The following is a 15,077-nucleotide window of genomic DNA, read 5'->3' as shown; positions in this document are numbered from 1 at the left end:
ACTAGGTGAAATGTATGTAAGGAAAACAAACCCAAAACATAGAAGTCCCACACTTACCACCTACTATTCCCAAGTGCTTCAATGCTCACAGAAAATTTCTGGGACCCTCCTTTGCCCTTTAAGAAATTCTGGGCCTTTACCTAGAGAATACAGAATGGAGGGGGGGAAAAAAAGAAGGAAAGACAAATCCAGAGAATTCCTTGTTCATTTGAGCATTAGTGCAACTATGTACAAATCTACCAACCAGATGCAGAGTAATCAAAGTAAATAAAATAATATTACCAAAAGCTTGAGAAGAATGCTCACCACCAACACCACAAAATATGCAAATGATAACAGAAGAGAGAAAGAGGAAAGTATTTTTGTCCTAGGTGCAAATGCCAGTATGGGTATGTATAATGTGCTATCTCAGGGGTTGTTAAAGCTGGAAGTGCATGACTGATCACACTGTACCCCAGGTTCCAAATAGCATGAAGGATTACTAATTTCAGCACTACTGGTATAAGAGATTTTGCTGCTAAAATCTGTCAGTGTGGTAGAACTTTAACACCAGCAACAGAGAAAAAAGCAAGAGGCTCCACCTGGCAGTATCTGGTGGTCTACAAAATATGTAGCTTATAGCACACAGGCTGAGAAGACATGGGCCAGGTCCAAACCTAACAGCCTGCCCAGCCATTTTAAGACATTTCCCCATACACCTTTTCTGTTAAGAGTCTTATGTACTATTGAGGTTCAGTTTTTGAAGCCTGTCCCCAATCCATATTTCTGCTGGATTAGCAAACAGGCTGGGAGGTGGAGTAGTTTGGCAAGGATGTTTCCCCCCTCCCCAAAGCTTCTTGAGAGTTCAACCATTCATGACTTAGACTTTACTGGTATAGCATTAGTGCTAAGCCAGTGATCAGAAAGAAAATGTCAATCCTTACACTTGTTTCAGAAGTTCAAGGAAAGAAAAACCTAGGAGAGGAATGCACATAAAGTAAAATACATATTTGGTAAAAGATAATTTTTTAATAAACAAGAAGATTCTACTATATTACCAAGAGCCACTATTATTGCTATGATGCTTGGACTCCTCATTAAAACCAAATCAAAACAAACAAAAAAACAAAATTGACTTAACTATTCCTTTTTCTTCTTTTATATTTTTAAAATAAAGTTTTGGGTTTTTTTTAGGATTATATTTTTAGGTAATCTCCACATCTAACATGGGGCCCAAAGTCACAACTCCAAGATCAAGAGTCACATGCTCCACCAACTGAGCCAGCCACGCACCCCTAAAATAAAGTTTTAAACATACGTAGTTAAAAAGTCAAATAGCCTATAAGTTTATCATTTCCTCCTCTCTCTGGAGACAACTGTTTTTTACCTGTTTTAGTGGATTACTTTAGGATTTACATCACATCTATAATTACCATGTTTTGGGTTTTTTAAATTTTATTTTATTTATTTATTTATTCATGAGACACAGAGAGAGAGAGAGAGAGAGAGAGAGGCAGAGACACAGGCAGAGGGAGAAGCAGGCTCCATGCCGGGAGCCTGACATGAGACTCGATCCCGGGTTTCCAGGATCACACCCTGGGCTGAAGGGGGCGCTAAACCGCTTAGCTACCAGGGCTGCCCCCAAGTTTTTTTTTTTAAGATTTTATTTATTTATGAAAGAGAGAGTGCATGTGCATGCACATGAGCAGGGGGGAGGGGCAGAGGGAGAAGGAGAGGCAGAGAATCTGGAGGAGACTCCACACCCAGTATGCAGCCTGATGTGGGGCTTGATCCCATGACCCTGAGATCATGACCTGAGATAAAAGTAAGAGTCGGGATGCTTAACCCACACTGAGTCACCCAGGTGCCCTGATAATTATCATGCTTTTAATGCTACTTCTTGATTATCTGGTTTTAGGCTTTATCTACCAATCTACTTCTATAGAGGACAATTATCTAGCTCTCCCTTCTCCACATGCACCCTTTCCCATCTCCCCAGCTTAGATTATATTGTAACACTGGTTGAATCGATATTCAGTGTTTACATTAGGATTATGTAAACATTAATCATAACTAATATACAGAAGTACTTTCCTTTTCTGCACATTTTTTTCCCTGCCAGAGTAAAAATAGTCTTGATTTTTGTTTTGCTTAGTTTTATATGTGCTCAACACTAACTCACCCCCACTCTCCCAATTGTCCCTTATTTGAACTAAAGCTCCTTTCAAAGCACTCCAACACATCAAGTATTTCTAGTGATTTCTTCTTCTTGAAGAAGCTTCCCCGAGCCTTCTGGCTGGTTCCAGTCAAGTCTGAGTCTGGGTGCCCTCTGATCTGATGCAAGCTGTTATCCTGAGATCTGTCTTCCCCATCATTCCAGGGATTCCTTTCATCTCTTCTCTGTGCTGAACTGTCCCTGTCCTGTACCTCATGCTGTCTTCTTTCTTGGTCTACTCTCTCATTTTGGCAGATAGCATCTCCCAGTATCTGGAAGGTAAAAAAAAACAAAAAAAAAATGAGAGTAGAGAGAGAGACAGAGAGAGTGAGTGAGAGAGCAAGGGAGCGGGGCAGAGGGAGAGGAAGAGAGAGAGAATCTTAAGCAGGCTCCATGCCCAGCATGGGGCCTGATGCAAGGCTTGATCTCAGGACCCTGAGATCATGACCTGAGCTGAAATCAAGAGATGCTTAACTCACTGAGCCACTCAGGCACCCCTGGAAGGTAAAAATTTTAAGGCTCTGTTTACCTGAGCATATCTTCAGTCTACTTCAATATCTGATTGGTGGTTTGACTGGGCATAGAATTTTAAGTTGGAAGCAATTTTCATTCAGAATTTTGAAAGCATTATTCTACTGCTTGTCAAACTTCTATAGTTTTTCCATTGAGAAGTCATGATGATACCTGACCTGGTTTCTTCTTTTCTTCTTCTTTAGAAAAAACTATGTCCTGCTCTGGAAGCATGTAGATTTTCTCTACATTCTTAGTATTCTGAAATTTCATTCTGATGTGCCTTGGTGTGGGTCTATTTTCTTTCCCTGGTTTGGGCACTTGGAAGGTCCCTGCAAACTGGAAACCCATGTAGTTCAGTTTTGGTAAATTTTCATGAGTTATTGGTATTGATTTCTTCCTCGGAATTTTTAAGAATCTTTCTTTATGAAACTCTTTGTTTTGAATATTGGACTGCCTTATCTGCTCCTGCACTTCTATGCCTTCCCTATTTGCCATCTTCATCATTTCGTTTCATTTTCTGAAAGAGTTCTGCAACTTTATCATCTGTACTATCTACTAAGTTTTTCATTTGTTTTAATATTTTAAATTTCCAACTGTACTTACTCTTCTCCAAATGCTCCTTTTTTTATGGCATCTTTTTGGTATAAGATTGCCATATTTACTAAATCTCTCTTGGAAGAAAGCAATGATTTTTTTTTTTTTTAAAGTTTTCTACTCCCCGTATAGTTTTTTTCTTGTTTGTTTCAGTCTCTGTGTTTCATAATAGTTTTCTCAGATGTCTGGTTATCAAGAAGGCAGTTAGGAAGAAATCTCTGGGCAGTCTTTGGGAAATTCTGAGAATACAATTGCCTGATGGGTCAACTGTTAGGAAAACCCCACTTATAGATTCTTTAGCTCTTCCCTCTTAGGCTGGTCAAATTATGTAGGAAGATGTTTTAATCCTCTGCATAGAAGATCCATGGGCCTGACTGCCAGAGTTCCAGAAGCTAAAAGGTGAAAGAGGACAAGGGGTATTTTGTCTGTGTATGTGTGTGGGAGGGAAGGGGGTGGATATTACTGAGAGATGGGGTCTCTCAGCACATTACCACTTAGTCTTACTACACCATGGCCTTTCTCAATTGTGCATCGTATCTTTCCTGGTTTAGAGATACTGTCTTAACCTCATCAAAGAATACATTTCCAAAGTCAGACAGAGAAAGACAAATACTACATGATCTCACTTACATGTGGAATCTAAAAAAACCTAACTCAGGGCAGCTGGGTGGTTCAGTCGGTTAAGTGGCCAGCTCTTGGTTTTGGCTCAGGTCATGATCTCATAGGGTGTGGGATCAAGTGCTGCCTCAAACTCCATGCTCAGCAGAGTCTGCTTGAGATTCTCTTGTTTCTGCCCCTTCCCCTGCCCATGCATGTACAGTCTCTCTCTCAAATAAATCAAATCTTTAAAAAATAAAAAATAAAATTAAAAAGCCTAACTCAGAGAAACAGAATAGAATGATGGTTGCTGGGGGGAGTGGGTAGGGGAGGAGGAAAGAAATGTAAAGAGGTTAGTCCATAGGTACAAACTTCCAGTTATAAGATGAATAACCTCTGGAGATCTAATGTAAGACATAGTGACTACAGTTAACAAAACTATATTATACACTTGAAATATTCTAAGAGAGTAGATTTTAAATGTTCTCACCACAAAAGAAAGGGTACTTGTGTGAGATGTTGGACATGTTAACTAATACTACTGTGGTAATCATTTCACAATGTGTAAGTATATCAAGTTGAGTTAAAGTTACACAATGTTAGATATCAATTATAATCTCCATAAAGCTAAAAAAAGAAGAGAATAAATCTCTACTTTTCCAAGAGTTGGGGAGAAGCAATGTTTTATCAAGTGGGGAAAAGAATTCAGAGCTCTTAACTGTTTCATAAACACAGTCAACCAATCTTCATTTTAGCCCTTTCCTATCTGCCTTAGTCATTGTGGCTTCAAAGGCATCTGTTCCTCTAATTTTCAATGCAGTGGCTTAGGAATGAGTATTCCTGAGCTTACTGAATCATTTGCCACTCATTCATCTTCTTTACAGCTCCCTGTTTCATGTTTTTTACCTCCTTTTCCCATTTTCCTTACCCTTGTAGGTAAATACCTAAAACAAAACAAAACAAAAAAATCCTTCACTGTCACCTTAGTGGGGTTTGTTCTGAAGGCATGACCATCGATGTGTGTTCTGTCTGCCATCATTACCTGAAATCTTAACTACTTTTCACTAGAATAATTCCATGCCTGTGATTATTCCTATAAGGATACAAATTCAATCAAGGATCTCTGCCGGACTTAGCCTGAGACCTTGGGTCTTCCAAGCTGCTATGGCCACAAGGGTACAACCTCTAAAACTGTCTGGTGGTTAAAACAATAATACAAGAGGTAATAACCGTTCTTCCTCATTTCCTTCCCTGTCTTTTGCCTGAGGGCTACAACTCTTCATTTCTTCTTGTCTTGAAATAACATTTTCACCTTGTTGCTGCTCCTCCCCTCCCTTTTTCTTGCCCCCATTCCCTCTACCAGGTCCTCAAGGGGTTGTCTTAGATTATTTAGCTATTTTATTATTGGACTGGTTTTTCACTAATTAAATGTCCAAACAGGGATATGTCCAGATAGTCCCATAAATTATCACCGTTCTGCAGAAAGATCCAAATCACAGTGATTTTGTTGGCCTCAGACTCTCTGTCTTTAAAAGAAAAGGGGTGGTGGTGGTGGTGGTGGTGTTAATTCCCTCTGAGTAAAAATAAAATAATTCGGCTCATCCTCACACTGAAACAGCTGCACAGACAGCATTGGCTGCTCTGTTTATCTTGATAAGTGTGGAAAAACACCATCTCCTCCCCTTCCCACTCTCTCCAGAACAATCGCCATGCTCCACATGTAGATGGGGTGATTTAGACTCTCTGGAGCAGAGACAAGCTTGTCTGGTGTTCTTCCTGCACATTCGCACTGCATCCTTCCTTGGCTGCTGTCGGCACGACCCAGTTGGTTCAGATAACAGCTGCTGCAGGGGACTTGATGGATTCAGCTGTGGGTCGCCTGGAGGCTTCCTAATGCCCCAGCTCAGCCAGCTGCATCTAAGCAGAGCCATGGGAAGCCAGTGCCAAAGTAGGAGAAAGTACATACTGTACATCCTCTTTAATCCTTGGAGTTACTGCAGCAGCAGCAAAAGGAGAGGGGGAAGAGGAACAAAGAAATACCTCACAGGCGTGGGGAGCAGGGTGGCCAAGGGTTCTAAATCAGGCAAGAGGAAAGCAACATGCAGGTGGAGTAGGAGGAAAGCTTTCAACAAGGGTCCATTCAATTTTACTACTTACTCTGGAATCCAAGGAAATTCTCAATTTTTTTGTTTGTTCTCAATCAATCAGTCAAGGCAGGATTTAGAGACAATGGGAAATGATTTCCACCTGATGGTGAACTTTCTTTTCTTTAAGGTAAGGGAAGAAGTTAAGTACATGGGATGACCAACCGTCCAGGCTTGCCCGGGACTGTGCTGGTCTTAGACCTGAAAGTCTCAAGGCCCAGGAAACCACTCAGTCTCAGGCAAACCAGGATAAACGTTCACCCTATGCCACCGACAGCTATTTCCCCTTCCGGGGCTCAGGCGAAGCTGGCTACATTCATATTCCACTCAGCACCTTCCTTATCCTCCAGGGCTGCTCCTGCCACACAAACACTTTTCAGTCTATATCATGCACAGTCTCACAGACAAGGGCATTAAAAGGCCATTCTGTGCTTGCCTCTCAGTGGAAAAGGGAACTCTGTCATTCAGAGCTCTCCCGGCTTCCTTTCTGGAGTCCCTGTCCTGTCAGAAGCACAAGCCTTCCAGCCCACACAGCTGAATCAAACTGATCGTGGCACAAACTGAAAACATGGCTTGTCGCAGTACCTGGAAACGGTGCATCCCGCAAGAACTTTAAAATGCTGAACTCTGAAAAGAAGGAAGCCAAAGAAAACTCAATTATGCAGAGGCTGATAATTCAGTGTGTGGATTATTTAGGCTTTCTTCTCTGCTTTCCCCTCCCTCTGGCCCCACTCATTAGGCCATTTCACTACTCATTAGCAGGGAGGAAGAGGAAGAAAAGGATGGGGGAAAGTCGAACTGGCCGATTTTTCTTTCTATGAGTAGGTTTCCTAGGGAGGGTATTCAAACTATTGGCTCCAGATGTTCTTCAGTGGGGAAAGAGGACTGGGAATGGGGGGGCTGTTGTGGCACTGTCAATTTTAATCATTTGGTCTCTCTGAATTACCTAGTAGGATAAATTGCTGGTCCTATATTTTCATTGAAGGGCTAGTAAAAGTATAAATGTTAGGCAAAAAAGACTAAAAATTACTATTTAAACCACGCAAGATGCCATCTTTTTTTTTTTTTTTTAAGATTTTATTTATTTATTCATAGACACAGAGAGAGAGGCAGAGACACAGGCAGAGGGAGAAGCAGGCTCCATGCAGGGAGCCCGACGTCGGACTCGATCCCGGGGTCTCCAGGATCACTCCCCAGGCTCTAGGCGGCACCAAACCGCTGCGCCACCGGGGCTGCCCCGATGCCATCTTTTGCAAAAGGCCATCTGACAAACTGGTAATGGTCCCAATTTACAAATAAATATAATTGGATGGTCATATATTTTGCTTTAAAAATTTACAGCCTAGATTAGAGAAGTTCTGGTTGGTTCAGATTAAATGTAAAATAGTAATTTGAGAAAGGTACCCGAAAGAGCAATTCAGTTCTGGTTTATTCACTTAATTTCTCAAAACCTCGGTTTCCTCATCTGTAAAGGGAACAATAGTAGTGCCTAACTTGGGGTTAAGATAATATAAATGTTATGATTAAAAATACATGTGCCCAAAATACATACATGCATGCATACATTTGCCTAGCAATCAGTACTTAACCCTGCACATAAATGCTCAGTAATTGGTAGCTAGCATGTAGTTAGTCAAAAATGTTAAATAAGCTAGGCTGGCTTAGCCAGATCAAGTGACTCTTGATCTTGGTGTCATTAGTTCAAGCCCCATGTTGCATGTAAAACTTACTTAAAAAAATAAAAATAAAAAAGAGGGGAAATGAAAAAAAAATGTTAAATGAATAAATTTAATATAAGTCAGCAATTTTTTTAAGTTGAGGAACTACTATATACTCAGCACTGTTGGGTACTAGATATAAACCATAGGAGTAAGTCAATTCCTCAAAGGTCCATAATTTTAATGTAGAAAAGTAATTATAATAGATACTAATAAATGCTATTATACAAATTTTCCACAAAATAGAATGGTGGCACCAAGGATTGGTACCTAATCCAGACTGGGGAGATCAGAGGTTGCTTTCCAGATGTGATTGCTGAGTACTGAAAGATGAGTGAGTAAATGCCAAGAAAAAAAATGTATGGGGAAGGAAAATCCAGGAAGAAGAGCAGAGTGTGCAAAGTTTAGAAACGTGATACCCGAAAGCTTGCAAGACCAGGCAGTGTGATGGGACTGGAGTCCAGACTGCACTGGACCAGAGCAGAAATAGAATTGGGAGCACGGGGCATGGAAAATAGCAGGATGATGGCTAGAGGGAGATGGTAGAGTCAGGAGAGGGGTGTGTTTTGCTAATTAGTAAGTGGAAGTGATCTCAGGAAGGTTTAAATGCTGTAGGGGAAAGATCTGTGAGTAGAGAGGTAGAGGTTGCTGCCTCCCAGCAGTCTAAGGGTGGAATGGGTTCTGACTTAAGCATACCCCTTTCTAGCTCCAATGAGTCAGGGTCTCACTGGGTGCTTCCATTAACCTGTTCAAGTGTTGAGGCGGTCTGGGTCAGTGGTTCTCCACCCTGAATGCCCATCAGAAACGCTAAACCTGGTGGGGCAGGTGGGGGAAATGCTTAAAAATATATCAATGCCACCCTTAGACATTCTAATTCAATTGAGATAGAAATTGTAATGTATGGTGAAGGATGGGAACCATTAGTCTAAATCACAGTAAACACCTATAGTCATACATAAATAAATACACACATTTCAAAAGCAAAGACTGATTACTTTGGGATTAATTCTCCCCTGGATCACTGGATTGCTGCTCTACTTTTTCAGTGTACCTCCATTTATTTTTCTAGTTCCATTACTAGTTACTTCCATCATATGCCCTCTGTTTGAATCATGAGTCATCCCTCAAGTGCTTTGGGTGTCTATGTCTTTCTTTCTTTTTTTTTTTTTAAGATTTATTTATTTATTTGTTCATGATAGACACACATACACACAGAGAGAGAGGCAGAGACACAGGCAGAGGGAGAAGCAGGCTCCATGCCGGAAGCCCGAGGCGGGACTCGATACTGGGACTCCAGGATCGTGCCCTGAGCCAAAGGCAGGTGCCAAACCGCTGAGCCACCCAGGGATTCCCTGTCTATGCTTTTCTTGTGTGGTTTCTGTTCCTGGGCATACCCTTCTCTCCATACTTCCTTAGTGAACCCTTATGCCTCCTGTAAAGCCAAGCTCACACTGTACATAGTCTCTCATGATACTGATTTATCCTAAGAAGCATTAATTTCTCCCCAATTAGTGTTCACATAATTTCTATTAGAGCATGTATGTGTTAAGTGTCCACTTTTCGGCCTCCCCCCATTGGACTCTCATCTTTTTGAAAACACAGACCTTTCTTGCCATCTTCCTTTTCAAAACATCCAGTACAGTATCCAGTGGAATGCAATGAATGCCCTCAAATGTTTGCTCAATGAACAAATCAATGTGGATAAACAAAAGGTAATCATTATAAGAATTTCACTTAAGAAAAAAAATAAAAATAAAAAAAAAAAAAAAAAAGAATTTCACTTAAGGATGTAATAATTTTAAAAGATTGTTAAAATTCATCAAAGCAAATAATATTTATGTGAAAGTACTTCTTAGGGGAGTATAAATTATTCCTAAAGAGCAAAGAACAAAGAATTTTCCAGGGGTGTTATACAAAGTATGGAAGTAGATGCTTACGCCTTGGTATATGAAAGTCTCAATAAGATAGTATTTCTTTTTTCAAAATCTCTCTTTTTATAAGGCAGCTGGATCCTGATGGGACAGTGCACAGTTGCAGGAATGAGGCGGCAGGATTTGATGAGTATAGCAGAAGAAAGGAAAAACACCAGTAAGGATTCTAAATGACAACCGTCAGCAGGTTAGAGAATTGCTTATAAATACAATAGAATTAAATAACCATGGTATGATAGCAGAGTTGCTCAAATATCATCACAGAGGAGAGATAAAAATTCTTCTCTAGAAAAAGGATGATATTGAAATCTGGCTTTCACTCATGGGAGTGTCAGTAATAGGAAAGAGTGGCCCAGAAATGACAGAACTGAATGATTTAGGAAAAGATGAAGGTAAAGGTTAACAAAAAACCAAAACAAACAAACAAAAAAACCCTTGAAACTATCCTGATGACTGCTATGAGAAGGTGCATATTGCCTATTTCTATGGGATTCATCAACATCTACTTTTTAAGAAGTTACTCTAGCTCTAAAGAGCCTGCAGGCAACACCCTCCAATTCTAGTGGCAGGATTATGCTTACCATGAATACTCTGGGCATACATAACTGGAAGAAACAGAAAGGGAGGAGATAAAATTATTTATGTCATCAGGGAAGCACAAAGAGAATATAAAATGGCTTGAGAGGTATATTACTAGGAGTAATGGGAAGAAATTAAGAAAATGGTGAAATTAGGTTGCATATCAGACATTCAGCATGATTTTTACTGCAGTGTGAAAGCATCTTCTGGAATAATAATGCTAATTTTAAATGCTCTCTTAATAAAATGCTCAGGTTGCTATAGCCTATTAGGCAGCAATTAAAACCTTGTGAGCTCCGCCACCCCCTTTCTCAGGTCCGCTGCAGCCTGGCTGTCACAGGCAAAAGGCCTTGTGAATCCTGGGCACTGTGGGGTTATGCCAGCCAGGTAAAAGATAGAAGGCCCATCACTCAAGTCATTTAAAATTGGACACAACATTAGAGAAAATGCAATGGAGCTGAGTGGGATGAACTAGAGAACCTAATGTAGCATTAAAAAAAAAAATCACATTCCTTGGTGCCAAGGGACATTTAGAGGACACTTGTGTTTAAATTTTGGACTCATTTTGCAGTCAACTGTCCTTGATCTTGCAGCTGACTCTCCACATGGGCACTCTTTCCTAAAAATATTAAACGAAGCATTGACAACCTGATAGGGAACAGTTTAAATCTTCAGCTCATGAAATAATTTCCTTTTTCCCTTCTTTGGTTCAGTGATGATGATGTCAGCATGCATCTGTGGTTTATTATTTTTATATGGACACAAAAGTAGAGAGAAAATACATTAAAGTGATGTGTAATTTTCCATGCAAATGGTTTCAGACTAACAAGAGTTGTGCTTTATGATTAAGTGGAAATTGGTTATTTGCTTTAAATATTTATGATAAAATGTTTAGAATTAACATTTAAGTGATTCAGTCCATGAGGTCTAAAACTTGGAGCTAATTTCCATAGCTAAAGGATAACAAGCTACTACAGCTGGTAATACAATCCCTCAAAGCCAAGTCAACCCATAAGTAACATTAAGTGTTTTCTAAATAATTTGTAGATAAAGTATTTAAAAAATAATTTTTGCTTTTAAAAAATGGAAGGAAAGGCTGCTCACAAATTAGACAAGTGCTGGTTTCCAGAAACAAGGTTCAGAAGAAACAACAGAAAACAGAGACTTTTGTTTCCATGTTAACTGGATACCTCTCACTCAAAAGGAGAAGATTACATTGGACACTGTGCCTCTCAACTTTGCTTCCTTATCTGCTTCTTCAGTGCTTATGGCTGAGAAAATGCCAGCTGTACTTCTTCAGAATTAAAAGGAGAATATGGCCTCCTTCATAAGTGGATAGGCTTGATTTATCAAAATGTACAGAATTTACAAATTAAATATTTTAAAAACCCACTGAACCTGATTTTCACTTGTCAAGAAAAGAGGTTCATGGTTTTAATTTGTAAAATAAGCATCCCCCTTCCTTGCCTCCATCATGACAATTAAATGCATCCTTAGAATGATGTGCAGGCATTGCTTGGCAGTTTCCTCCAGCTTCTTTTCAAGGAAAATCTTTTCCTGTCTACAGATTAATTCTGACAGCTATCTTGAGTCACCAAGGAACCACTCCATTTCCCTAGCACTGCGGGTGCCAGTCAGCTGACACGAAAAGCAGGGTCTGAAAAGGAAAGCTGTCCCCAAAGCATGTCATACAAAGCACGTACATACTGTAGACTTTGTTACAGGACACAACCAAAGGGTATATGTAAAACAGAGGCCTGGCCTTCCCTTAATGAAACAGTATGACTGGCTTAAGAATTAAAACCAAAAGCTGTATTTAAAATCAAATATTTTGAAAGTTGCTACACATCAAAATGCTCAATAAGTTTCTAGCACACAACTGTGATTGATCCCATGAAAGAAAGTGGAAAAGAATGATAAATGTAATGGTGATCTATCTTATGGAGTCTTTTGGAAGAATGATAATAATAATAATAATAAAAAAGGCTTTCAGCTTTATGACCATTCACTAGCAATGGGAAGAAGAATGATCCTTCCCTCTAATGATAACATGTTCAGTCTCTTCTAATATTCCCAATTTGTTGCTATTGCAATTTTGCTGTATTTGGTCCTTGGGTAGGTAAGGTGAGCACACACAGCATGCTCTGAATGTCCTGAACAGGAAGGCCTGAAAATAGCTGTTTGCAGTAATAAGGCTTCAAGAGGAGTACAGATTCAAAGGGCTGAGTTGTTTTCTCAATGTACAGTTACCCTGTGAAAACCCTCACTCACATATGTTTAAAAATGTGAATACTTTAGAACAAGAGTTAATGCAGATAAATGATTTCTGGCTTAACGAACCACAGTGGTCAGAAACCTGCTGATCTTGCTCTACCCTTCCAAAACTTGCTGCTCTCAGCTCTGGCCCCAAGGGTGACCAATAATTTACATTAAAATAAAAGAATGGAAAGATTAATGAAATTGGGTTATTTTGACCATCCTTTTTCATAAGCAACTAATAAGAGAATTAAGATTAGAAGTGTACGTAATACATTACACCGAGAAGTGGCAGTCTCTTGATACTTTGTAGTGACTTCGAAGAAGGGACTCTTCTCTGACAGTAACACTGCAGCAATGGTTTGCCTCTGAAATGAACTGCTGATTTTACTTCTGAGGGCAAGAGCAGCTCCTCAAAGAGCGTACTAGGTCCTCTTTGAATTCTGTGAAGCTACTCAACATTTAGATCTGGTGTCATGTACAGTGAGGGCTCAACAGATACTCGGCGGAGGAAGTTATTAGCTATAGAAGAGAAAGTAGAGAAAAGGCCCAGGGGAGTACAATTCTTGGAAGCTTCTAGCAAGCTCAGACCACAAACGGGGCTTTCTTTCTCACTTAGCAGACAGGGTAAGTAGACATCTCTATTAATGGGGAAGATTGGTTTTATTTTATTTTATTTTATTTTATTTTATTTTATTTATTTATTTATTTATTTATTTATTTATTTATTTATTTATTATTTATGATAGACAGAGAGAGAGAGAGAGAGAGAGAGAGAGGCAGAGACACAGGAGGAGGGAGAGAGAAGCAGGCTCCATGCCAGGACCCTGATATGGGATTTGATCCCGGGACTCCAGGATCACGCCCTGGGTCAAAGGCAGGCGCTAAACCACTGAGCCACCCAGGGATCCCTGGAAGATAGTTTTAAAATGTTTTCCTAACTCTAGATATTCATAACAGTTATTATATGCATTATCTTGAAAGAGTGTTGTACCAGAAATGGCAAAAAACAAAAACAAAACACAGCAAAAAACAAAAACCAAACCCCTTCCTGGAAAATGTAACGTTTTTCCTTTATTCCTTGTACCGTTGGTAAACGTGGCTTACTGTACTATAACTTTTCAGAAGTTATATATTGGATATGTGTGTGGTGGTGCTGACAGTGATGGGGTAACAGATGGGAGGAAAAGGTGTGCTGCCAGCAATAAACACCACAGATTCTTTTTGTTCTCGGCTTTTAGACATGGACAATAAAACAGATGAGAGCCCACTGCTCCTCTTACTCCATACCAATGTCTTGCATCCTTTCCTTATTATCATTCCACTAAAGAGCCTTTTAAGACATTTTCTTTCTAATCACTTTAATGAAATTTTAATACCACAGATACACTGCATATCTATTTATGTGCTCTATGTACATCTGCACTTTATTTTATTTTTTAAATATTTTATTTATTTCTTCATAGAGATGCAGAGAGAGAGTAGCAGAGATACAGGCAGAGGGAGAAGCAGGCTCCATGCAGAGACCCTGACGTGGGACTCGATCCAGGGTCTCCAGGATCACGCCCCGGGCTGTAGGTGGCGCTAAACCGCTGCGCCACCGGGGCTGCCCTACATCTGCACTTTATACAAGAAAAAGAGTAAGGATGTTTTTGCTCCTTAAGAACCAGTTTTTGCCCCCTTTCAAAATGCATGCTTTTTACCAAAGCTCCATATTGATTTTTTGATTCACAGACCTTTTTGGGAATTTTATGAAAGCGATAGACCCTTTTCTCACTGTCCTCTCTCTGCCCCTAACACATCTGTAAAAACTTTTATTTTATTTTTATTTTTTCAATATTTTATTTATTTATTCATGAGAGACAGAGAGAGAGAGAGAGAGAGAGAGAGAGAGGGGCAGAGACACAGGCAGAGGGAGAAGCAGGCTCCATGCAGGGAGCCCGACGCGGGACTCGATCCCGGGTCTTCAGGATCACGCCCTGAGCCAAAGGCAGGCACCAAACTGCTGAGCCACTCAGGGATCCCTGTAAAAAATTTTATACACTATCAGAGGATTTATTAGAGCCTCTGGGGTTTTGGGTAGCCTGGGTAGCTCAGTCCATTAAGTATCCAACTCTTGATTTTGGCTCAGGTCATGGTCTCTGGGTTGTGGGATAAAGCCCCAGGTCAGTCTCTGTGCTCAGTGGGGAGTCTGCTTGAGAGTCTCCCTCTCCCTCTGCCTCTGCCCCTCCCCCGACTCGTGCGCATGCACGCGTGCATACACACATCAATCAATCAATCAATTTCAAAAATAAAAACAAAATAAAAAAACCTCTGGGATCTTTCCATGGGCCAGGAAGCATCTCTGATCTGCATGTTCTCCTGGGGTGATCATATTCTCATCCCTCTAACTACTATTGGACTACTCTGGTATCCCAATTCATACCTTGAGTGCTGATCTCCAAGTCAGACTCCAAGTGAGACTCAAATGCTCAGGCTGATAGAAATAGCTATTTAGATGTCCCACAGATACTTCGAACTCAATTGTCCAAACTGAGCTCACAGTCTTCCA

General features: G+C 40.2%; 1 protein-coding gene across 9 annotated transcripts in view; it reads right to left on the bottom strand.

The window, feature by feature from the left end:
• The window catches only part of BTBD9 (BTB domain containing 9), a 410,681-nt gene that overhangs the window by 153,317 nt on the left and 242,287 nt on the right, over positions 1–15,077 (bottom strand). For 7 of the 9 annotated variants that reach the window (XR_012034324.1, XR_012034323.1, XR_012034326.1 and 4 more), the window contains one exon: positions 6,628–6,669. The exons of the other annotated variants lie outside the window; for them this stretch is intronic. Coding sequence is in view for 4 of the 7 variants with exons in the window: in XM_072833183.1 (XP_072689284.1) it covers positions 6,628–6,669 (42 nt within the window). In the remaining 3 variants the exon portion in view is untranslated. The remainder of the gene's footprint in view (positions 1–6,627; positions 6,670–15,077) is intronic. 9 annotated transcript variants of the gene reach the window in all.

Source organism: Canis lupus, chromosome 7 (genome assembly GCF_048164855.1).
Source record: "Canis lupus baileyi chromosome 7, mCanLup2.hap1, whole genome shotgun sequence".
Classification (NCBI taxonomy): domain Eukaryota; kingdom Metazoa; phylum Chordata; class Mammalia; order Carnivora; family Canidae; genus Canis; species Canis lupus.
Note: the sequence above shows the minus strand (reverse complement) of the source record. Positions and strands in the feature narration are given on the sequence as shown.